The sequence below is a fragment of the Carassius gibelio genome, chromosome A4, assembly GCF_023724105.1.
Source record: "Carassius gibelio isolate Cgi1373 ecotype wild population from Czech Republic chromosome A4, carGib1.2-hapl.c, whole genome shotgun sequence".
Taxonomy (NCBI): domain Eukaryota; kingdom Metazoa; phylum Chordata; class Actinopteri; order Cypriniformes; family Cyprinidae; genus Carassius; species Carassius gibelio.
This window is the reverse complement of record NC_068374.1, coordinates 889,102-913,780: the sequence shown is the minus strand read 5'-3', so window position 1 is coordinate 913,780 and position 24,679 is coordinate 889,102. Positions and strand designations below refer to the sequence as shown.

Sequence of the window (24,679 nt, the reverse complement as noted above, 5' to 3'; positions counted from 1 at the left end):
ACATTTGTGATCACCCAAGATGGATGTTGTTTTTCTGTCATTTATGGAACAATGTGGACTGATTTGGATGACTAGTCGAAACCAATGGTTTGACCTCTGTTTGCAGGGTACAAATAATCCCATGTTCCTCAGCAGTGTGGCTTTCTTCCAAGACTCCCACATTAACCAGCACACACAGGTCAAGCTCTCTGTGTATGATGTTAAAGATCGCTCGCAAGGAACGGTGAGATAAAAACCACGCACAAAAAATGAGAACTGCTCTGAATCTGCTACTTTCTTTATCTTTTGGTCCTTTTATATTATTTTTCTCACTTTCTAGATGTACCTTCTTGGCTCAGCGATGTTTCCAGTGAAGAGTCTTCTGCTAGAAAAAAACCACAGACTAAACTTACCTCTCAGGTGATCCAACCATCTTTCAAGACAGTTTGAGCAGTGTCAGCTAGAAGGGCATCTAGAAGTGGTTCATTGCTGAAAAGGACGCATGCATATATGCATGTATGAAGGCAGTTTGAACATATGTTATCCCTTTTCCTCAGGTCAGCAGAAAACAAGGATGTGGGTAGTATCACAGTCATTGCCTGGCAGCTAGAGGAGAAGAGAGATCAGCATACCCCAATCAAACAACTACATGATACCATCAATGGCAGGGTAAGCCTGACTATGCCTCAGTGACCCAACTAAAAGCAAGTTTGTTTTTTTTTAACTAGTTTTACACATTGTGACATGTTTTCGTTCTTTGGTGTTCCGTTGCTGAAGACTGTCCTCTCTGTGGATGAGAGTCTGACAGAATCCGTGGGAGTCCGAGTAAAATACGCCTCACTGTGGAAAGACTCCTTTCTACGATCTGGTAAGAATATCAGCCACTAGAAGAAAGGTCCGAAATTTTTGGTATAGAGAGGAAGGAGAGTTCTCCCTCCTTACTAAGTAGCAGAGGGATTTTCATGGGCGATTTAAAGGGGGGGTGAAATGCTCGTTTTCACTCAATATCCTGTTAATCTTGAGTACCTATAGAGTAGTACTGCATCCTTCATAAATCCAAAAAGTCTTTAGTTTTATTATATTCATAAGAGAAAGATAGTCTGTACCGATTTTTTCCGGAAAAACACGAGCGTCTGTAGGCGTGACGTGTGGGCGGAGCTAAAGAATCACGAGAGCCAGTAGGCTTTTGCACTGATAGCGTTTGGAAGCTGTGACATTACCTTAGGACAAAACCAACCAAAACAAACCATTGCTAACAGTCAGATTCAGCGTATATTTATGATCCAGAGGCTGAAATTTAACAAGAGCAGCAGCAACAACAGCGGCTCTATGTGGTATGTACTGAAACTGTATATATATTTGCTTAGCGGTTTTGGAAAATGATTAAGTTCCACTTTGTCGTTTTTTTTTTTTTTTTTTTTTTAAACTGTACATGTGGAAAGTGCAGTTTGATGACAACATCGCATGTTGTTTACTTGATGTGCTTATGCGCCGATAGCTAAGTTAACAACAGAGATATTTGAAGCAGTTTTACTCATGCAGTTTGATGACAACATCGCATGTTGTTTACTTGATGTGCTTACACGCCGACAGCTAAGTTAACAACACAGAGATATTTGAAGCCGTTTCACTCACCGCATGCGGTTCCAACACACGATTGTGACCCTTTTTCGTTGGGACTGCATTATCCTTAAGAAATAAACGATGTGCAAATCCGTCGTCAAACTGGGCCTTGTTTGTAAAACAAGCATCTTCGAAATGCAGGGGAACAAACACTTACACAACTCCGTTGATGCTCTGTAAAAATAAACTCCATCCACTGGTCCCTTAATGCTGTTTTTTCTTTGGTAATCTGTGCAGGGTTGTCTTGCCCTGGCAACCAAAAACACACTCCTTTTGTGACATTTCGCGACGCTCTCGCTCTGAGCCTCTGATCAGTGAAGTCTGTTGTGCTCTCAGTGCTGTGCTATACGGGAGCGCGCGCTCTTCCGGCAGACGTGCCCTCATGACCCATATAAGGAAATTCCGCTCCATCTAACGTCACACAGAGCCATACTCGAAAAAAACTTTCCGAAACTTGTGACAAACCGGAAGTAGTATTTTTGGAACAGAAATACTCCTTCAATCATACAACTTAATTTTTGAAACTTTCTCCATGTTTAGCATGGGAATCCAACTCTTTAACAGTGTAAAAAACTCAGTATGCATGAAATAGCATTTCACCCCCCCTTTAAAGTTTATTTCAACCCGATCCCAATTTTTTTATGACGGACGAAAATTTCGGAAGCAGTTGTGTAAATATGATTTTCGTAACATGAGGTAGTAGTTTTTAATGTGTGAAAACTTTGGATTTGGTGTGAAATGACCTTTTAGACTCATTTATTGTAACCTGCTGAATAATTTTGGAGATACATGCATACCTTTCTTTAATTGTGTGGGGCATATAACTGTTTCATTGGTTTCAATAGAACAAATATAAATGTTCATTGGAAAAGATGCTCTAAAAACATAATTTTGTCTTCATTTAGGACCACACGTTTTACATATTTTTATCCTGCTTGAAAACTTCTCTATATGATGATTGGATGAGCTCTCAAATGCAACCAGTCGCTAATAATTGAAACTTTAGGAACAACATAACACTACAATTAAAATTGTATAAATGTTATTTGCAGTACATACAAAATATTACAAGTAGGCATTTTCCCCAAAAATATGCAGAACACACATTTTATTCATAACACTCGGCAAAATGAAATTTTGTTGTTTGTGAAATATTATTAACATTTAAAGTTAAAATTTTTCTTTTTTTTTAATATATTTTAAATTGTAATATATTTCTATGATAATAAATCTGTATGTCCAGCAGCTGTTTCTCCAGTCTTAAGGGTCACATGATCCTTCAGAAATCATTCTAATGTGCTGATTTGGTGCTCAGGAAACATGTTGTAACCTGCTTAATAATTTTGGAGATACATACATACATACCTTTCTTTAATTTTCAGAATTCTGTACCGGTATTAAACTCTTTACTGTCACTTTTGACCAATTTATTGTATCCTTGTTGAATAAAAGTATTAATTTCTTTCCAAAACTTGTGAATGGTTGTGAACATTGTGAGTAATTAAAAAGCAACTGAACACGAAGTTCTCGGAGATAAACATACCATTAAAGAAGTCAGTTTTGACTCGTAGACCATTGATGTTCAAAACCTTTTTTCTTTTTTTGCCTTTTGCCGTTTATGAAGATTTCAAGAACTTTATTGTAATTTGTACAAGGTACAATGAAATTGTGTTTATCTCCTCACAATAAAGACAGGGGTAGGTTATTATTTAAAAAAAAAAATACATTTACATTTACAGTTATTTTACAGCTTTTATGTAGTAGTTTGAGAAGCTGTTTTTGTAGCAACTTTGCAGAAAATGTTCATATCTTGCCTTAACAAGTGATGAGAGACATCTGTGCTTCCTCAGTCTTGAAAAGTACTGGCCACTGCTTGATACATGTTTCTTAATGTCTCTATGGAAAATATTAACAGAAACTGTACTTTTCCCAAGCTCCGTGGCACTTAGTTCCAATTGTATTGACAGAAGTGAAATCTAGGACCTGCTCATAATATCATAGATTCATGCAAGTACAGTTTTAATGCTACATACTGGCACAGTTGATTTCTATTTAAGGTTTAATTCTGTTTCTATCTCAGTGTTTGGTGGGACCATGTCGCGAATGTACCGTTTTCCGACCACTGATGGGATTCATTTACGGATCCTGGAACAGATGGCTGAGAGTGTCCTGTCACTTAACATCCCACGACAGTTTGTCAAACTCTTACTAGAAGAGGATTCCTCCAGGTGTGCGTTGTGATCTTAGACAATCACACAGTTGCATCCACACAATGACCATTTTGATAGGAAAATATGCAAAGAGCAATTATTGACATGATCGTGTTTTTGATATAGGGTTTCTGAGCTGGAAGAGTTGGGGGAGTTATCACCGTGTTGGGAGAACCTCAGAAGGCAAATCGTGACACAGTACCAGAGCATCCTTCAGACCTATCAGGATACACTCACAGACCTGCAGGACTACAAAGGTCAGTCTGCATTTGGAAGTTGCAAGAGGTGTTCCTGTTGTGTTACACGCACTCTTCATTTCAGAACTTTCAGATCAAGTCCAAATATGAGAGACTGATAGCGTTGGATTCAAAATATAATTAAAAATGTGAAAATAAACTAGCATTTGAACTTTTTTTTTTTTTTTATTACAGAAAAGGAAGAACAACTTTCTAGGCCACTAACCAAATCATTTTTAAATCATAACATGAAATTGAAAAACAAGACTTACACTTGAGTCCATGCCAGCTAAAATATGGAAAAACATGCAGTTTGGTGTGGTTGCTGACATTTATATGGCCAAAAAGTAAGATGAAATTGTGATATCTTGTAATGTAAATCAATATAGTATACTATCAGTATAGCAGGTTACTTGCATCAAATGCATATAAATAGTATTTGTCACTCAATACATCCTAATAATGTGTCTTAGTAAAATTATACTTAAATATTTTGCTTTATGAAGCGCTGTAGTATTCAGTGGTGGGCGGAGGGGTGGTTCTAGTTGTGGGGAAGTCATGGGCTAGTGGTTAGAGAGTTTGACTCCTAACTCTAGGGTTGTGGGTTCGAGTCTCGGGTCGGCAATACCACGACTGAGGTGCCCTTGAGCAAGGCACCGAACCCTCAACTGCTCCCTGGGTGCCGCAGCATCAATGGCTGCCCACTGCTCCGGGTGTGTGTTCACAGTGCGTGTATGTGTGTGCGTGCGTGCGTGCGTGCGTGTGCACTTTGGATGGGTTAAACACAGAGAATGAATTCTGAGTATGGATCACCATACTTGGCTGTATGTCACATTCACTATTCACTATTCACTAGTACAATGCAATACATTAATAGAAACCTGATGTATCATATTTCATGACATTTGAAGAGTATATTTCTAAAATATATACATGGATAATCAAGTTGCTTCAGTCTAGTAAGTGAAATATTACTAACAATATAAAAGTTATTCTTATGTTTTATGATAAAAAAGACACGTGTACCACAACCTGAAGATTAGACATATTTTTTTAATGATACTAATAGCACTATTACTTCCTAAAATGCATAATTTTAAACAGGCTGATAATTTAAGTAATTATTTTTTTCTAGAGTTTTTCATTTGTATTTCATATATAATTTATTTATATAGAGTTAAACTGAAAAAAAAAACACTTCCCGATGATCCAGAATTTTAAATATAAGATTCTCCAGTGACTTGAAGGACTAAGGACTAGTAAACATGTCTACATTGTTTGAATGATAAAGAGGCATCAAGTTATTTCTATCTCTCTGTTTCTTGCAGGTCCATCATTTAAAGCCAGTAATCTGAAAGCAGAGAGAAAATTGGAATTTATGCCTACCAACCTCCATGTGCAGAGAATGAGGGTTCAGGATGAGTCTGGCTGTGGTTAGATCACTTTCATTCATTCTGTGTGCTTATTTTATTAGTCATCCTGTTTCCCCCTTTTAATATTTCTTTTTAAGAGCACTTTGGTATATGTGCTCTTTCCTGAGTCAGTCCCAGCAGGCAGTAGGAGGTGTTATTCCAAGCACTTAGCACATGTTAATAGTCTCTCATTCAGAAGTTTTCATACACTCAACACAGACACATTCAGACGATCACTGATGTTCTTTTGGTTTTGACTCCCAAGTCTTGCATTTACATGTCCCAAGCTATAGTGCTACATGAAAGTGACATTTTTTTTTTATTTAGAAAGAGAACTGTAGCATTACATCTGTCCTGAATAACCGAGTAAAGCTGAAAAAATAATATTAATCGACATTAGTCATTAATAGAGGTAGGTGAGTTTGAGGTAATGAGGAATGTGAAGTAGCGAATGGAACCCTACGACTTTATTTTTTTATTTCTCACACTTGTGACTCACAGTCTGACTTCTCGCAGCTTAATGCCTCCTAATTATGACTTTATATATCACAATGTGGTTTCTCATGATTTTTTCACACAAGTTGTGACTTTTGCAGTACAATTGTACCTTACACTTGTTACTTAAAAAAGGTCATGAGACAATGCATTGTAAAATATTCTGTATTTTCATCTTTTTATCTACTAATTTAACTCTACTGTATAGTTCACAATGCAACCATTTCTCGCATTTGCAAATGTATATCTCGTACTGTGACTTTATGCCTCCCAGTTATGTCTTTTTATCTTGCAATGTGACTTCATTACTTACAATGTGCCTTCTCTTGACTTTATTTTCCCAGTGCAATTGCAACTTATCTCAGAATGCAACTTTATCAAGAGCTAAGTTGTTCATCTCATGACATGGGTGTGTGTTTTTGTATATCTAGATCACACCTATGATGTGGTCACGATCGGGGCCCCTGCAGCTCACTGCCAGGGCTTCAAAAACGGTGGTTTGCGCAAACTATTACAGAAATTTGAAGAAGCAAAAAAAGTGTAAGTTATGTTTGTCTCTCTAGTTTTGAAAATATGCAAGATATGAACTGAGTGTACTGTATGTGTGTGTTGCATGTGAAGGAAGAGCTATCATGTGATTTAAGTTTGCGGTAATGACCCAAGTCACAGGTGGCATTTTAGTTTTGTTCATTTTTTTATCGCCTGTCTTGTACTTTCACTTGTAGTTTCAAGTTAATTTGATCTTTTTTCTCGTTGCTGAGCTATGTTTATAATAAATAAATTTGTGCAAGTTCATTCAAGGATAAAACTATTGAAAAAACCTTAAGGAACATTTAAAATCACAGTTTGGCTAGCTTTATCATTTCATATTGAACAAGCTATTATATTTATAGCTGTACTGTATTTTTTTCCTGTTTATATTGTAGGATGTGTATATATATCTCAAAATCTTTGCTCTCATTAGTGTTTATCACCTTCTCTTTGGCTTCCTTTGGTTGTGTGTTGGTTTGCTAGTATTACATTAGTAGCAGTTTTTCTTTAAGAGGCACTCTTATTTTATTTTTCATACGTTTTAATTGCATTTTTGCTTTCTAATCAGCATTTATGAGGAGGAATGGTGAGTTAGTTTAAACTTATGTTTTTTGTTTGTTTGTTTTTTGTGGCATTAAGTGCATGACATCTCTGATTTAAAACTTGGTGAGCTGCAGCATTATATCCAGATCTTATGCAGTGTGGTATTGCCTTCAATGTTACCTTAAAATTTGGAGACAACTAAATTAGATTGCCTATGTTTTGAAACAGCCTTTGTTTCAGATGAGCACATGAAGTGCATATGTCTATGCTGCCTCACTATGTTTTGGAACAGAACAGTATTCGTTATTTTGTGATTCCATTATCCCTTCTCTGTGGTCAAAAAGAGTAATGTTTGTGTGTGTGTGTGTGTGTCTGTGTGTTTGAATAAAAAGTCTATAATTGTCTTTTGCTGAGCACACACATATATACCTGTGCCTCCAATTGAATTTTTTTCTTGTTTTTTTTTAGTTTTTTTACATCTCAGGTTGATTGTTACTTTAACTGAATAAATAATTGAATCTCCCGTATAAAAGATTGTGTTGTATTAAGTCCCCAAAACAAAAGAATGTATATTATTTTATATTATTTTTAGGATCATTGAGATTTTTTTTTTTTTTTTTTGCATTATCCCCCCCAACGGATAATAATAATCAATAATTAAAACAAAATTTTTCATCACAATTATTTTTAAGTAATTTTGTTAAGACATGGCAAAACATGGCACATAAATGAATGGTTCTTGCGGGTCCTTAAAGTCTTAAATTCTTACATTTACTTGTATTCAATTTAAGGCCATACAGTAAGTCTTAAACTGTACTAGAAATTCTCAATTATGATATCAGGAGGTCTTAAATTTGGGGATGGAAAGAACAGAATACTAATATGGTTTAATGTGACGATTATACTTCAAAGTTACTTCAAATAAACATGAGCGCTACACGTTTCAAAGTCTGGCGCTGTGCTGATTTTTGTACTGCCGTTACCGGGGAAACCGTTAAATAGACACTTTTCTTCATGCAAAATGCAGTGTCCTGCATATTACATTTCAAACAGAGGTGAAATATGACCTGGTTCTTTACAGGTTCACTCTTTCCTGAAATGATGCTGTCTGTTCTTTCAAGATGTACAAACACACTCCACTGTTGCTGTACGTTTGTATTGTACAGAAGCACTTAGTGAAACAGATCTGTCATCCCTGAGCACCTTGTTCTCTTTGCTCCGAAAAAAACAAGATTGAGGATCTGAAGTGTTTGCTGCTTTTCATAGTGTCCGGAGCATCACTGTCTGAATGAAATGCCCAATCATTATCTGTCTGTTGTTGTGCACTAATGTAGTGGTATGTGCGTATTTATTGCTTGTATGGTGTGTTTAATTAACTAAGCTCTCTCTGGTCCAGCAGCAGTGCTCTGTCCAGCTCCCAGTCCATCGTCTACATCCCTCAGGATATTGTCCATGCCAAAGAGATCATCTCTCATATCAACACGCTCAAGACTCAAGTCAGCTACTACGCTGAGCGCCTGTCTCGTGCCGCTAAAGAGCGCTCCGCTAACGGCATGGAGAGAACCCTCGCCATCCTAGCAGATAAGGTGCATGTTATAGTACTTTATATCCATTTGACGATACAAAATGACACTTTCATTTATTCTAACTTGGACCCAGTGTGGTCTGAGGTGGACACTATAACCCCTTTTTCCTCTTTCACTTTCAGACACGACAGCTGGTGATGGTGTGTGACTGTAAACTGCTGGCGTCTGCAGTGCAGGCCTTGAACGCAGCCAGACCCGAGTACATCGCCTCTAAAAACTCACCCTCCGCTGATTTGGAGCAGGTGGTGCTGAGGAATGATCAGGACACACTACTGGCCAAATTTAGTGGAAGGAGCAGTCGTTCATCCCTCCAAGTTGATTGGCATGAGGAAGAGTGGGTAAGAAAACTTTAGAGGCCTGTTAACGGCAAATGCATTGGAACATATCCATTAAAATAAGCTATAAAAAACAATTAAAGGTTTATAATATTTACAGACAATATTTACACAAGATTTTCACTATTCCCCAACAGTGTTGTGGATGATATATGAATCAAAATCTTTGTAATCTGATGTAAATGTGTTCAGATCTGTTATTTATCTTGACTATCTATACTACCGTTCAAAAGTTTGGAGTCAGTAAGTTTTTTGAAAGAAGTCTCATGCTTACTAAGCATTTATTTGCTCAAAAATGCAGTAAATGTAGTCATATTGTGAAATATAATTACAATTTTCTATTTTAGTATATTTTTCTAATGTAATTTATTCCTGCGATGGCAAAGCTGAATTTTCAGCATCATTACTCCAGTCTTAAGTTTCTCATGATCCTTCAGAAAACATTCTAATATGCTGATTTATCATTTAAAGTAGTTGAAAACTGTTGTTATGTTTAACATTTCGTGCATATCATGTTACTTTTTTATTATTATTCTTTAATGGATAAAAGGGCTGTTTGATAAAACGCGAACTATAATTATCGTAATATAATTTTCCTAGATAAAATGATAACAAGATTAATAACTGTTCGATATAATGTTATGCGCCAAATGGAACGAAATAGCACTACTGATTTCTGCTCAAAGTTCAAACTGTTTAATTACTGTTTTTGATAATGAACAGAAATTCACATCTGTATCCTAACTCAAGCTACTACTGTAAATCGTATTACAGCCTGTACTGCAAATTGTGCTGAATATACATGTCTTCAAAGTCAGCCAACACAAACCTGGTTCATGATTTGAAACATTATCACTCATTAGAACAAGCGGTTCCCAATCTCAGGCCTTGTCCACACTTATACGTTTACGTTTGAAAACACATCTTTTTCTCTCTGTTTTGGCCTTACGTCCACACTGAGACATTTTTATCAAGGAAAACATATCTCTTTGAAAACGCTCCCCAAAGTGGATACATTTGAAAAGCTGTTTTCGCATTGTAGTGTGGACTGAAAACGGAGGATTTTGAAAATGATGATGCAATTTTAGACATGTGACGCATATTATACTAATAGATATCCATGTTTATACTGGTATTGTGCAGATTATGTGCTATGCACTTTCACACTATTGCTACAGATGTGTTACTTTTCACATCACAGTTCTGCAAAGGTGAAAGCAAATTTACTCACAATTGCTATTTGCAGCAAAACATGAGAGCAGTTGCGTTTTAAATCAGACATACAATCGTGAGTGTGCGAGACCTGGACACGGCAGTGAATGGTGGGTTCTTTTCATAAATGAAATAATCCTGTCAAAAGAACTGCATAAAGTATCATGTCTGTATCATCTGCATTGAGCTTTTTTTGAGGCTTTGCACATGCACAGTAAGCAAATGTCAAGTTTTTGGATGTTTCAGTGTGGATGAGACAAAATTAGCAAAAAACGCTAGTGTGGACAGAGAGCATTTTAAAACAAAAATGTAGACTATTAATGTAAACCCCTCCCCTCCAAATTTTATTATGATAATGTTTTGGGCCATATCGCCCAGCCCTAAATAAAAAGATAAAAAGAACAGCATCTAAAACTGAAGTGTGTGTGTGTGTGTGTGTGTGTGTTCTGTCTGTCTGTCTGTCTGTCTGTGTTTAAAAGATTTGATCAGTTTATCAATTTAATCAGGTTTTGGTTTAGGTTAATCTGGTTTACTAAATATAAATTTTATTGAAAACCAGATGAAGAAACTTAAAACCCAGATAAAGAAAATACTCCCCAACAAATGTTAAATAATAAACATTATTATTATAAAAATGCATTATTTCACTGTCTTACTCATAAAACATAGCAAATACACAACTTTTCACATTAATCAGTTTAAATAAAAGCCCAATATTTTCAACATATAAAGTGATTGTGTCTTAAAGAAATACATTGTATTCCGATGGATTACTTTTACTGTGTTGTCATGAATTTTTTTTAAGTGTTAAAATTATGTGGGACAGAAATCTGAGTGCATCGTTCGGTTTAAAAATGTTTAAATGCTTGTTTTTGTGCCCAAAATTTGTACTTTATACAAACAGTTTCTTTGTTACAGGAAAAGGTGTGGGGTAATGTTGACAAAAGTCTAGAGTGTATCATCCAGCGAGTGGATAAACTGCTGCAGAGAGAGCGTCTGCACAGCAGCAGCAGTGAGGACATGTTCCAGACTGACCTGCAAAGTGGCACCAGTAAGAAAGGTAATGGGAAAACAAAAGCCTTCTGGATCAACCCTGTCTGCATGGAGGAGCCTTTCTCGATCCCTGAACCGCAACAGCAGTCACCTTCACTATCGTCACCTTCATCTTCACCACCCGATCTGAACCCTGCATGTCCTGTTAATGCAGAAACGCATGCATGTAGGTGCCTTTCACTGTCTTGTTCACTCCTTCTCTCTCTCTCTCTCTCTCTCTCTCTCTCTCTCTCTCTCTCTCTCTGGTATATTTTTGAGTACAGCATGGAGTCTAGTAGGCAGAGTCTTATATTTGTATTATTTCTTTTTGCTTTTCTGCTGTCTACTTGCTTGTCCCTTATATTTGCATAGTGGAATACACACTAACATGAAAATACTCATTTCTTCTTTCTATTTCTAGTTATTACACTTTCAATCTCTGTTTTTCACAAACCCTGTCACCTGTTCATCTTCAAACAGGTTTGCATGCTGCTATAGCAACAAGCATTAATATTATGTTAACTTGACTGTGGCTTGAAATTCTTCTCTCATTATTTCTAATACTACACCTCATCATCTTGACGTAGGTATCTATGGTACATCGTTGTGTATGTGTCTGATTTAAAACAGTCTAATAATGTGTGTGTATATTTGTTTACTTTTTGCCAAAACAAAGGAATATGAATGTGTGGATAAAACTGACATCCAAGTGCATTCCACCGTTTATGTTAATAAGTGTGTGTTGACACTGTGTGACTCTCTGTTGATGGAACATTCTGTTGTTTGACCCAGCATATTTGCCTACTGTGAACACGTGACCGGGTCTCGTTTGATTGGCTGGCTGTTCAACAGGCTCACAGGCTGTCTCTCTGTTGCAGGCTGTCTGTGCCAGTTAGACACTTGGCAGTGCCAGCATGCTGTGATTTACAGTTGTCTTTTACATTGTGTAATGACTATAAAATCATTAGCTTGCCAGGCAACTGTGAATATTACTTGCATATTATTTCTAGACCATCCTTTGCAAGATTCCACTTTGAATTTGAGTGGAAAAGTAGCTGTTTAATCTGCTGTTTAATCTGCTGTTTAAATTAGCGGTTCTCTTATGTTGCGTGCTTTGTCTGTGAGCTGCGTGTGCTATGTTAGTCGCACTCGCTAAGTTAACTGTTGCATGTTGCACCTCCATCCCTCTAGATGGCAGCAGCAGCAATGGAGAGGAGAGTTACCCAGGTAAGAGCCCCTCCCCCTCCCTTAGGCTTATGCGCTTGTGCTGAATAAGTGTTCACTTTTATGTCACATTTGTTGTCGTTCATCCTTTTTAATGGTGTTTCTTGTAAACTTGTCATTGCTAGAGTTTTCTGAACTCTGTGTCCTTGGTTAGGCTACCTTTAAATTCAGTCATGTCGTTCCAGTCCCACAAGACTTTAATTCATCTACAAAACATAAATTAATATATTTTTTATGAAACTTGAGAGATTTTTGTCTCCCCAAAACCTTAAGGTCGTTAAAAAAAATTACAAAATGTAAATCGAATGAATCAAGCTTTTTAATTAAAGAGCCAGTAAGATGAAAATTCTAAGCTTCCTATCACTGTTTATAAGTCCTGTATAATAGGTTTAAATCCATCCAAGGTTAAAAAACATTGTCATTTTGTCAAAATATAATTTTAAAATTACCTCAATTCTCAGAGATCCCCAAACGGTTCGCACGAAGCTGTTCAAAAGATTCAGTTTCCTTAAACCCCACCTTTCCATAGCATACTGTGTTCTGATTGGTCAACTGACATAGTCAGGTTTGATTGGTTGTTCTGCACACAACTTCATGGTAAACAATGTGTTAGCATCTTTTTGGGGTGAATTATGTCTTATTCCTCTCATCGCAAAGCAAACAGTAAAAAAAAAAACTTGAACAGTCTCGCTCTTTTTTTCTTCTGTGTGTGCGTATTCAAGCCGCGCGCTTCAGTTTGAAGTCAGAGTTCCGTTTCTCCCAAGACGGTAGGAGGAGATTATTATGCGAAGTGTTCCTAGTGACGTACATAGAGATGGGCAAAAGATTTGAAATCTATAATGACTCGTTTCAGCGATTCAGAGTCGACTCCTTACTTTAGAAGCCAATAACTTTATAAATCGTGTACTTTTTGGTTTAATTACTTTGCACATTGTTTACACTGATGGACAGCTACATCATACACTGCAATACAGGTAATTTTTGATTTCCCATCTGTGTGGCTCTTTAAGCCTTCTAATCAAGCCTTCTAAAGAGACGCTTTAATGAATCACTTTAATGTAGTCTTTTATTCACATGTAAACATTGATTATATACATAAGCACATCAAAGGGTAAACGGAAGGTCAAACCTCATTGGTTCTTCAAACTTGACTTCACTGGTTCTCACACACTGCGCAAGCTTCAGTTTTCCATTTATTTGTTGAGCTTAATCTAATCGATTCTTATAGATTACTTTTACTATTTCTTTAATTACATTGAAACTTTGATGGAATGGAATTTCAATTGAGGGACAAAAATCTTTCAGGTTCCCTTGCCGTTTCCTTGTTTTTCAAAGATAAATGAAAGTCTAATGGTTTTGGAACGACAGGAGGGTGAGTAAATGATTACAGAATTGTTCGTATTGGATTAATACACAGACTAAAAGCAACAAAACTTTACAAAACTTTTATGGGGTCTTTGAAGTCAAACATGAGATTTTAGAGAACATGAACATGTCATGTTTAATAAAGATAATAGCAGCAGGTTCTCTGTGTGTCAGGTGAGTGGAGCGAGGCTCTGTATCCCCTCTTGACGACCCTAACTGAGTGTGTGGCCATGATGAGTGACAAAGCCAAGAAGTCGATGGTTTTCTTGCTCATGCAAGACAGCGCACCCACCATCGCAATGGACCTCAACCTGCAGTTCCGCAGAGACGTGGTCTTCTGCCAGACAGTTAGTTCTAAAACACACACATTAGTGAACGCTTAAAAATCATTTACTCGATCTTGGTCTCTCCAAGCCTAGAAGACTCTGGTTCATCTTTAAAACACAAATGAAGGTATTTTTAATAAAACCTCTGAGATGTCTGTTACTGAATTGAAAGTCAGTTCACTCAAAACTTTGATTCAAAAAGTTTATAAAGAGCGTGTAAAAGAAATTCAAATGAATCGAGCAGTTAACTCAAGTCTCCTGAAGAGAAATGTTGCTTATATGATAAATGGATTTCATTTAGGCTTTTATTTACATTTAATTGTTTTAATGAATGTACAGATATTTACATGTGTCAGTTTTATGTAGACATAAAGTTTTATGTACAATAGAGATTACTTTGATCAAATTGCTTGATTGAAATGGATTTATTTTACAATGCGTTTATGAACTTTTCATAGTGTCAAAGTTTTGGATGAAAGGACTTGTGTGTGAAGGGACCGAAATCTCGGTTTCATTAAAAATATCTTCATTTGTGTTGAAGATTCACAGAAGTTGTACAGCTTTGGAAGAACATGAGGAGTAACTGGGTTTGAAATGTCTTAATGGCATTTTTGGGTGAACTGTTCCTCTACGCGTGGTTTTCTGTAATTCTATGTCTTTTTGCCTCTCTTTAGCTCACAGCACTAATTTGTGGCTTCATCATCAAACTGAGAAACTGTCTCCGTGATGATGGTTTCCTAAGACAGCTGTACACTATCGGTCTGCTTGCTCAGTTCGAGTGCCTATTAAGTACTTACGGTAAACAGACACTTTACACACATTATAGTATGCCCATACTTTGCACCTGGATACACAGTGACCACTGAATCAAAGCACTTGTTATATAAACTCATTTAGGGCACAGTTCTTCTTCATTATTCCTATGTGAGTAAAGCACTCTGTTTTAAAACATACAATGGATCCAGTGATTTTGCTTTGTTGTGTGTATGTTTCCCAGGAGAGGAGTTAGCCATGTTAGAGGACATGAACATAGGAATAATGGACCTTCGGAATGTGACATTCAAGGTGACACAGGCCATCTCTACCTCTTCCCCCGACATGCTGCCTGTGATCACTGGAAACCGAGATGGGTTCAATGTTCGCATCCCGCTCCCGGGAAGCATGTTTGATGCATTGCCAAGGGAGATCCAGAACGGCATGCTGCTGCGGGTACAGCCGGTGCTGTTCAACGTGGGCATCAACGAGCAGCAAACGCTCGCCGAGAAGTGAGTCCTGGTTATGTAAAACACCTCTCAAGAGTGCTTGCATAACATCAACAAATAACATGATATCATAATTGTTTGTTTTATATTATCTCTTTTTCAGTTTGGCATACACTTGTGTTCATATTGAAGAAATCTTAAGGGAATTCAAAATGTTTGTGTCGTAGGTTTGGAGACACGTCGCTTCAGGAGCTCATCAACGTGGAGAGCCTGGCACGTCTTAGTTCTTACTACCAGCAGTTCAAAGAGGTTTTACCTGACGACTGTAAGTCATCACGCACTCTCGTTTTTTTTTACCCTCTCTACATAATAAAAAATAAATTATTGCAAGATTTGGATTATGCAAGTCACTCTGGTTTAAATTTTCTGTCTCTTCATAGGTCTTCCTCGCTCACGTAGTCAGACGTGTCTCCCAGAGCTGTTGCGGTTCCTTGGTCAAAATGTTCATGCTAGGAAAAATAAAAATGTAGACATCTTGTGGCAGGCTGCAGAGGTAACAGTTCTTCTACTTAATTTGACACAATAAAGGGTGAAACAACTAAATTATAATCAAAGAATTGATCAAACCCATTTAGTGTTGATTTCATTTAAGTCTATTCTCATTATAAAAAAAAAAAAAAAAAAAAAAAAAAAACATTAGTTAACATCGTTGTGATGTCCGAAATACAGTAGAATCCATGTTTAATTGCAAAAACATCTAATTTGGCTCCGTTTGTAGTGACACCTCTGAAAATAGAAATATTAAATGTGGTTTTGTTGTGAGGTGAAATCACAGCAATTATCTTTATCACTTCATTATTGTACAGTAAGACAGAGAAAAAGCTAAATAAAACCCTGAAAAAAAGTCAAATAACACTTCAATAGAAGTCGTCGTTTTACAAAATCTAATTTGGATTAATGCATTTTGCTACAGCTTCATGCACATAGGTGTAATGCTTGTACAAATATTAAAATATTAAAAACAAAAGGATTTACAGTGTAAAAGAATATTATTGTGTAGGCTACATAAACATAAAAATATAACGATGGATAGTCATTGCATGTATTCAGCCTATTACTACTTATAATGATGAATGAAATTCTACTTCATCCCATGCTGCCTTCACCTCGGGAAGCTTTGGTGGATTCCTGCTTGTCCCGTAGATGATCTGCTCGCACGCTTTAACTTCGTGCACGAGCAGATCGGTTTCTTCGCTTGAGAAGCGTTCAGCTTTTCCGCCAACAAATTCCACCATGTTAATAGCGATCCGCCATGGTGCGAGTGCATCTCGCTCTTAAAGGGAATGGGAGATGACACTCTGATTTGTTTATTGAACATTACGCCCATTACTTATTAAGAGCCAATATTGGACACTTTCAGAAATTTTGCTGGATCATGAGGGACCTTGAAGTCAAAAGGATCGAGAACCACTGAGTTAACTGGTGCACCCTTAATAGCAAATGAACATATGAATCAAACTAAAATATTTTCAGCACAGTACCAACAGAGTTTGCATTTAATATGTTTTAAGTGGTTCTATTTCCATTTTAAAAAGACACTTGAATGCCCAACTTGAATAAGTGTGAATATGTAGTTGGCTGTAACACAATATTTGTGCCCCTTCACACTCAGATTTGTCGGCGCCTGAATGGAGTGCGTTTTACCAGCTGTAAAAGCGCCAAAGACCGCACTGCCATGTCAGTGACTTTGGAGCAGTGTCTGATCCTGCAGCACGAGCATGGCATGGCCCCGCAGGTCTTCACCCAGGCCCTCGACTGCATGCGCAGGTAAGACACCTGAAAAACTACCTGCACTTCAATTCATAAGCATCACACGCTTGGGGATGCGCCTCCCTCTTTTTCTTTTTCTCTTTTCTTCCTTTCTCTTTCTGTGTGAAGGATCCCCTCCAGTGCATCATCCCTCATTGCTTGCAGCTTCTTGGTATTTGCAGTTCGTTTCTCTGTGGCTTATGTGGCCTAATATGTTCATTACTTTCATATTTACTCACTTGTTTGGAGTGTTTGTTCCTTTCCACTTCACACTTCCATCTTTTGTCCCTTCTCTCCATGCTGTACAAGAGGCATGAACACAACTAAATTGCTCCTGTATAGTGTGAGGAAATGCTGAAACTGTGAATTTGCTGATTTCTTTGGCTGTCTGCTTGCCAGATGTTCAGTGCTTATAAATAAGAGTATGAATTTGCGGCTTTGTCCCATAATTCTCTCCTCTTGTCTCCTGTGTAGTCTAAAGGCCAGATCTAGATGAGTACAGAAAGGTTGTGTTGCTGTTTTATACAGTCTCATTAAACACCAGTGATGCGCAGGTCAATGTTTAAACAACCCGCACCCGACCGACGTTTTCAACTAACAACTCGGACCGCAAAAAAAGAAAATATTGTACCCGACCCGCTTCCTGACCGCATTTTTTTTAAAGTAGTAAATGCGTCGCCCCTTTATATTTAATTACTTAAACAGGCTATAGCCTACAGGATAATAAGTGTTATGACCGCACACATAATATATATAAAGCTATTTTAAATTAAAAAAAAGGTTCACAACATTATTTTTACTGTATGTTTTCTCAAATAAAATCAGCCTTGGTGAGAATAAGAGACTTCAAAAGACAAAAAATTATTAAAATGTTATTGACTTTTGTACGGTGTAAACTAATATAAATTATGATTTGTATTAATTAACATTACTTGGTTTATTGTGATCCAACAATATTAAAAAGTAATTGAACAAAATCAAAGTATTTAAAAAAAAGTAAAAAATATTAAATTTACAAATTAACATTAACCTAAATTAGAGTTTTCCTTGAACAAACTCCTAATTTTCTGCTTATTAATAGTTAATAAGGTAGTTAAGTTTAGGTATGGAGTGGATTAAGGGATCTAAAATACAGTCATAAAGAATAAGGCATTGATATGTGCTTTATAAACAGCCAATATGATGGTAATATGCATGCTAATAAGCAACTAATTAATAGCGAGAATTGGTTCTTTTAAAATAGTGTTACCGAATAAATGCTGTAAAAACAGTTCTTCATTGTTAATTCATAATACCTAATTCATCAACCAAAGTTAATAAATTAGATGTTAAGGTGAAGTATTGCCCACAATGCACTGTGCATGGTCTGCCACTGCGCTGTGCTGCTGTCCTGTGTGTGTGTGTGTGTGTGTGTGTGAGAGAGATTGAATGACTGCAAATAAATGATCTCAATGAAAGCCAGCAGTCTATCAAAAAGGCACCTTGCTTTAAGCCTGGATACAAAACAAATGTATCTCCTACTAGACAAAGAGATACCGTACGCAAGATTGTATTTATGTTTGCAGTTGGTTTGTTATGATGGCTCTGTTGGCCTGTTGCATGCTGGGAGGATGCATCACGCTTAATTTGCACGGCCCAGTGCTGACAGCAGCAGCTGCCCTACATACGCCCCCTTCTGTCCAACATGCAGAAGGCATCTCTCTATCTTTCTTTACTTTAAATGGCAAAGATGCAGAACATCACTCTTGATTTTCTCTTTCTGTATTCTCTCTCCTTCCCTTCTCTGTGTCTGTATTTCTTTTCCTAATTCACATTGTCTGTTTTCTGTCTTGGATTTACATCCATTTCTGACGGATTGATTCCACTCAACACCTTTTCATCATGTCTGCAATTCATTTTTCATTTCATTTTTACTGTAATGTTGGAACCACCACAACGGTCACGTCACCACATCCTGTGTGTGTCGCCCCATTCTGTTTGTCCTGTCTGGCCCCTGCCACCACTCCCTCCATCCCTGCCCCTCTCTGCAGCATTGGGACCAGGGAGGGGGTAACTCAGAAGAACCTGAGCGGCTTATTGCCCATACGTGACTTCAGGCTGGACCCCAGTCTCCTCTACTCTCTGCCCCTTCTGGCCCTGAGCCCAAACCTGCTCATCGTCTGGGTGTTCCTCAGCATAGCCTACCTGCTGGCCAAACTCCGCTGCAGCTGAGCCCTGAGACCCCCTTTATCCATTTTGCTTTCTATCTCTCCCTCGCTTTGGCTGTCTCAGCACTTCCTTTCTCTGTTTTTCTGTTTCTTCCTCCTCTGGGTGAGGAGCTGTGTGCAGACAATGCTGAGTTCTTTCTGGTTGATTCAGCTCTTCTAACAGCCATTCTAAAGGTCTTGGTATTCATTTCTGCCTTACCTCTCTCTCTCTCTCTCTCTCTCTCTCTCTCTCTCTCTCTCTCTCTCCTTAAGTAATCATGGATGAGAAAAGTTTGTACAATAATTTGTGACATATTATAAATATTTTGATTATTTTAAAGGGTATGGTGAAAATAGATATGCATATATATTTAAGATATTGGTTTATTTATTCAATGCTAATTATTCTTATAATATTGAACTGTTTTATTTGTGTTATTATAACAAACTATTTTTAGGCATATTCACATAGTGTGCTAGTGGTTAATTCAATATGTATATAATAGAGTGCATTAGTGCCTGCACCCTTTTTCAGCTGTGTTTGTTCTGGAAGGTTTTTTTTTTTTTTTTTCACTCCATTTTTTTTCCATAGGGATTTTTATTATTATTATCATTATTATTATTATTTTGTAATTTTTTGTTAAAATGTTATAAGCCATGTACCAAATGAAACAGCTAAAAGGTGAATCACAACACCATAAACATAAAATTGGAAAAATATGTATTCTGAAATTGGAAAAAAATATGAAGGTTCAAAACTGTATGCTTAACAGATTTAGTTTGGGAAAGAACTACAATCCCATTAAGCATTGCAAATGACTATCACTATAAAAACTAAATTGCTTGCCACCAATTTTTGTACAGAATCAATGGCATTACAGTTTTCCCAATGAATTCAGCTGTTGCGGTCTTGTTTTTTTTTTTTTTTTATATATGAACAGATGGCTTCTGCAAAAGTATATATCATTTGATCTTGAAACTCACAGTATTTCTGTCTTTAAAGGGTTATAAGTCATCATTAAAAATAAATTTCCCGATGGAGAAAATGAAACTATTTTTACTTCCAGAACCTGACCGTTGCACTCTATAATGAGATATTGTTATTCTGTAACAGTACCATGGAATTTTCTAGTGATTTTTGTGATCGATTTTGTTGCGTCTTCCATGTGTCTAAATGCAAAGCTAAGGCCTTGCCAAAGCTAATCTCAACTATCATTGCACTTGCTTTAAAAATATAATGCACTTTAGGGTGTTAAGTGTGTTCATGTCTTCCCATGTTTAGCTGGAAGAACACATGTTGCTCTTTTACCAAGATTGGTCTGCACTAACCTGTTTGCAGCCTTTCCAATGACACCATTCAAATTGGCCAAATAAGATTGTATTTTTAGTCAGGGATATCGAAATATGCATTTGATAATTACTCTTCATTGAGATTTTGTTTCATGTCTATAAAGAGGTTTCCACTGTCAGCTGACAAGGAAGTACTTGGCAATAGGTTTAATGGGTATTTTGTGTAAAGAAATGTTCCAGGTTCAACACAAGATCACATCACATCTAAAGCATCCAAACGATTACAAAATCATTTCGATTTGTCTCTCAATTTTTTAAAACAAACAACCTTATTTACATTAATGCACTAACAGTGAAAGTCTATGGAGTAAAATGTAAAAATGTGAAAGTACAACCATGTACAGCTTTCATTCTAAGTGCATCACTGCAGATTTCTCTGTTTAACGATCTGCTAGATTGCATTGGTTGAATTCTTGCTTTCTCAAATCTGGAACAGTCTTTTAAGGTGTATCTGTTTAGATACCAAGACTATCCACATGTTGCTTTAAGTAAAGGCACTTATGCAGTAATGATGAACAGAATGTATGTTCTTTTACCAAAACGAATCACTTTATTTCCTAACCATTGCATACAGGCTGCAAATCATCAGACTTCTTCCCTTTCTTTATATGTAAAAATATATTTAATATGTAAAGGTTTACCATAATGATGGGAAATTAGATAATTTGACCGGACTCGGTTTAATTGTGCTTCCGTTTGTGCCAAATTAGAAATGGCCTCTCTGTGCTTTGTAAAAATGTCTGGCCACATTCAACGGCCAGTACATCTGCTGTTTACAAGTTATCACTGCTTGATCTTACATGCTCTGAAATGCTGCCCAATACAAGAACTTTATGTATTAAAAAAATAACCCTCACCAGGCTACAGAAAAGTGTGCATTTCAACTGACCCACTAAAGAAAACGACTGTCTCAAAATATCTCCATTCATTTATTTATAATGATGTTGCAATTCTGAGAGTCTGTTTTTGCTAAGTTTGCTTTAAAATGTCAGAGATGTGCCTAGTCTTTTCCCTGTATGTTTTAAATCATGATGGATAATGTTTCTAGCTGTTTTCTGAGATTACATCTTATACAGCAAGTTTGAGAAAGGTTTTGGTGACCTAGGTTAGATAGAGACAGTCTCAGTTTAGCTGGATGTCATTGCTCGGTTTAAATGAATAGAATTTAAAGATTGATCTCAGTTTAAGTATGATTGTTTTACATTTTGAGCCTTGGTTTTAGGTAAGGCTGCATTATGAGGAAAATTCAAATATTATTATGAGTATTTCCCATGATATTGTTATCTGTTATGAATTTCACTTGATAAAATGTATTTTAAAACAGAAATACTGGTTATTACAGAATAAATGTGACTGATTCACACAACATACATGTTTGTGATTGGTTACAATGTTCAATCGAAAAAAAAAAAAACTTTCTAAAACAATGTTGTACTAGATGCTTTTCTTGATTTATTTGTGAATAAAGGTTTTTAGGTTAATTATGCAGCCCTAGTTTTAGAGAGAAGTTTCTTAGTTTTAATTGATGGACTATGTTGGTGAATGTTTTGAGAAATAAATAAATATCTTGAAATAGGGAATAGTTTTGCGGATGGTTAGGTTTGGTCTTTTGTTTTTATTCAACTTTAATTCTCAGAAAAATAGAATCCTATTTTAGAAAGTTTATATACAATATGGAGTGTTGTTTTTATGCTTCTTACAGCATTTATAAATGCAAAAAGGAGAATTATGTGATCATTTATGCACCTTAGTGTGTTTCTTTATGCAGTGGAATTTAAAAGATAATTTTAGCAGAGTCTCCAAGCTACTATTTTCCATACAGTTTTTTCATATGACTCTTCAGCATGAACATTCTTTAGAATTTCGCCTTTTGTGTTTCATGAAAGAAAGTCAGTCGTATGGGTTTGGAACGACATGAGAAGGACAGATTGCACGCTTTCATTTCTAATTGATCAGTTTGGTAAACAAAAGCCTACTCCTGTAAATCTTTCCAGAACATGCAAACTGACATCATTTACATTTACATTATTACAGCTGTATTACTAAATATGTTTAATTGAATTACTTGATTGTTGTTATTTGGATATTACGAAGATATTTAGGTGAAATCACATTTTTGAAAGTATATCTTTTATATGTAAAAAAAAAAAAAACATGCAAAAGTTGGACTAGGATTATTTACCATATACAGTTGTTTACCATACCATAATAAACAACCAATGTAGCCTTCTGATCTTAATGATTTATGTAAATTTCCGTCAGATTTTATCAGAGCATTAACTGCCTGTGTGCTACCATTTTGGTTACTTTAGTGAACTTTTAGTGACCCACTTCTCTTATGCCCAGAGGGATGTTACATTATCATTTTCAACTCATGTTAACTGTATTGTAACTTGGTTTGTTTGTTTATTCAGCCTTTTTTTATGTTGATGACTTGCTTTTTTTGCACCCTCATTCTGTGTTCACCCAAAATACTCATGCTCATAACACTGTTGAAATGTCTGCTGCCGTTTTTTTTGTGGCTGTGCTAATTTTTGCTCGTAATTTTTCTAAACATGGCTTCATGTTCTGTTTGTTTTCTGCTTGTTTCCACACATTCAATCCCGCCCCTTTCTCCTGCCAGTGAGGGCTGCCGCCGCGAGAATACCATGAAGAACGTTGGATGTCGCAAGTATGCCTTTAACTGTCTGCAGCTGAAGGCCTTTCCTAAACATTACAGACCTCCCGATGGCACTTTCGGAAAAGTGGATACTTGATGACTCTTGGTTAGCTATAAGACAGTTGGATCATTAATTATGATGTTACACAAGTCCTGCACATTCTTCTCTTTTTCAAACTAAGCTACAGTAAATCCGCTTAACGCATAGGATATTTCAATTTCCACCGATAGTTACTGCACATTTGCATCTCAAGCGTGAGTTAGAATTGAAAAGGTTGACTGCATTGATTTGTATTAGTAGTTGCAGACTGACCAGTTCTTTCATAAGCCCAATATCACCACACATATACACACATGCAATGCTGTATTTTATCTTCTTGGCTCTATATAATGCGCAATGAAGGGTTTAGTCATTTTGGCTAGATATTTCGGAATCTTGGACTTTTATGCATAGTGGGGAGTTTAGACATTTATGCTGTATTTCATATTGTATACTTGACCATCAATAGCAAACTGTAGTTTAAGCAACACTTACTGCAGCATTACAGTATTCAGTGTCATGGCTTAGAGTTGTCACCTGACTCTTCTTGCCTTGTTTATCCCTCTCCTGTGGTGTTTGTACACTGATGCTCCACCATTTTCAAGTTTCATTTTCCATCCTCCCATAGACCCGCAGGAGAACGGTTGAAAAATAAACCAGCCATTTTTTTAGGTTAGCGTTGTGTTTTATTCTTTTTTTTTTTAACCTCATACATCCAGATTGATCATGCATGTCCATCCTCTCAGTTGCTTTAACTTTGAGGGTGTCCTTTATGAATACAAAGCCCTCTTCAAGTAAGAAGAATGAACTTCTGGCACGTTTCTTCTGTGGAGCGTAGAAAATGTTAAAGGCGGTGTGAGATCAGTGTATCACTGTGTTCAGATTCCAGCAACGACTCATAGGTGATGCTGTTTTTTTGTGCTGTACTTGCTTTAACAGGAGGTACATTCATACATGGAATATAGGTACATTGAGAGAGTACAGAATAGTACTAGGCACTTGTGAAATTGACTGTGCAAATGTGAATCTGTTACAGTTGTGCAAATGTTTTGTTAAAAGTTATTTTGCCATACATATCACGGTTATAATTTCTCATTTTTTATAGCGATGTTGTTTCAGTTACTGTATGTTTATACAATGTTATTTAGGAGAGATATGTTCACGGATTTTTGGATTGATCTTGATTTGTATTTATTTCTTTTTACGGTAATAATCTTATATCTTTTATGATGCCTTCTTAGATATGTCTGTCTAAAACAGAATTCTGCTGTATTAAAATGCTGTCATCAATAACTGATGCCATTAAAGAGAAAATATAATACTA

The 24,679-nt window shown here is 36.5% G+C and overlaps 1 protein-coding gene across 12 annotated transcripts; it reads left to right on the top strand.

Annotated features, from left to right (window-relative positions):
- Positions 1–106: 106 nt before the first annotated feature.
- Positions 107–24,679, top strand: LOC127966493 (inositol polyphosphate-4-phosphatase type I A; the record flags this gene model as incomplete). 12 transcript variants are annotated; one of them, XM_052567600.1, is given in 20 exon segments in its annotated part: positions 107–223; positions 320–399; positions 537–648; positions 757–847; positions 3,683–3,830; positions 3,939–4,069; positions 5,377–5,481; positions 6,387–6,495; positions 7,055–7,072; positions 8,429–8,615; positions 8,738–8,953; positions 11,081–11,381; positions 12,386–12,421; positions 13,958–14,130; positions 14,784–14,907; positions 15,107–15,374; positions 15,539–15,636; positions 15,752–15,864; positions 16,984–17,138; positions 23,280–24,679. In XM_052567600.1, coding segments are annotated over 20 exon segments (2,715 nt in total), but the record flags the coding sequence as incomplete, so codon positions are not given.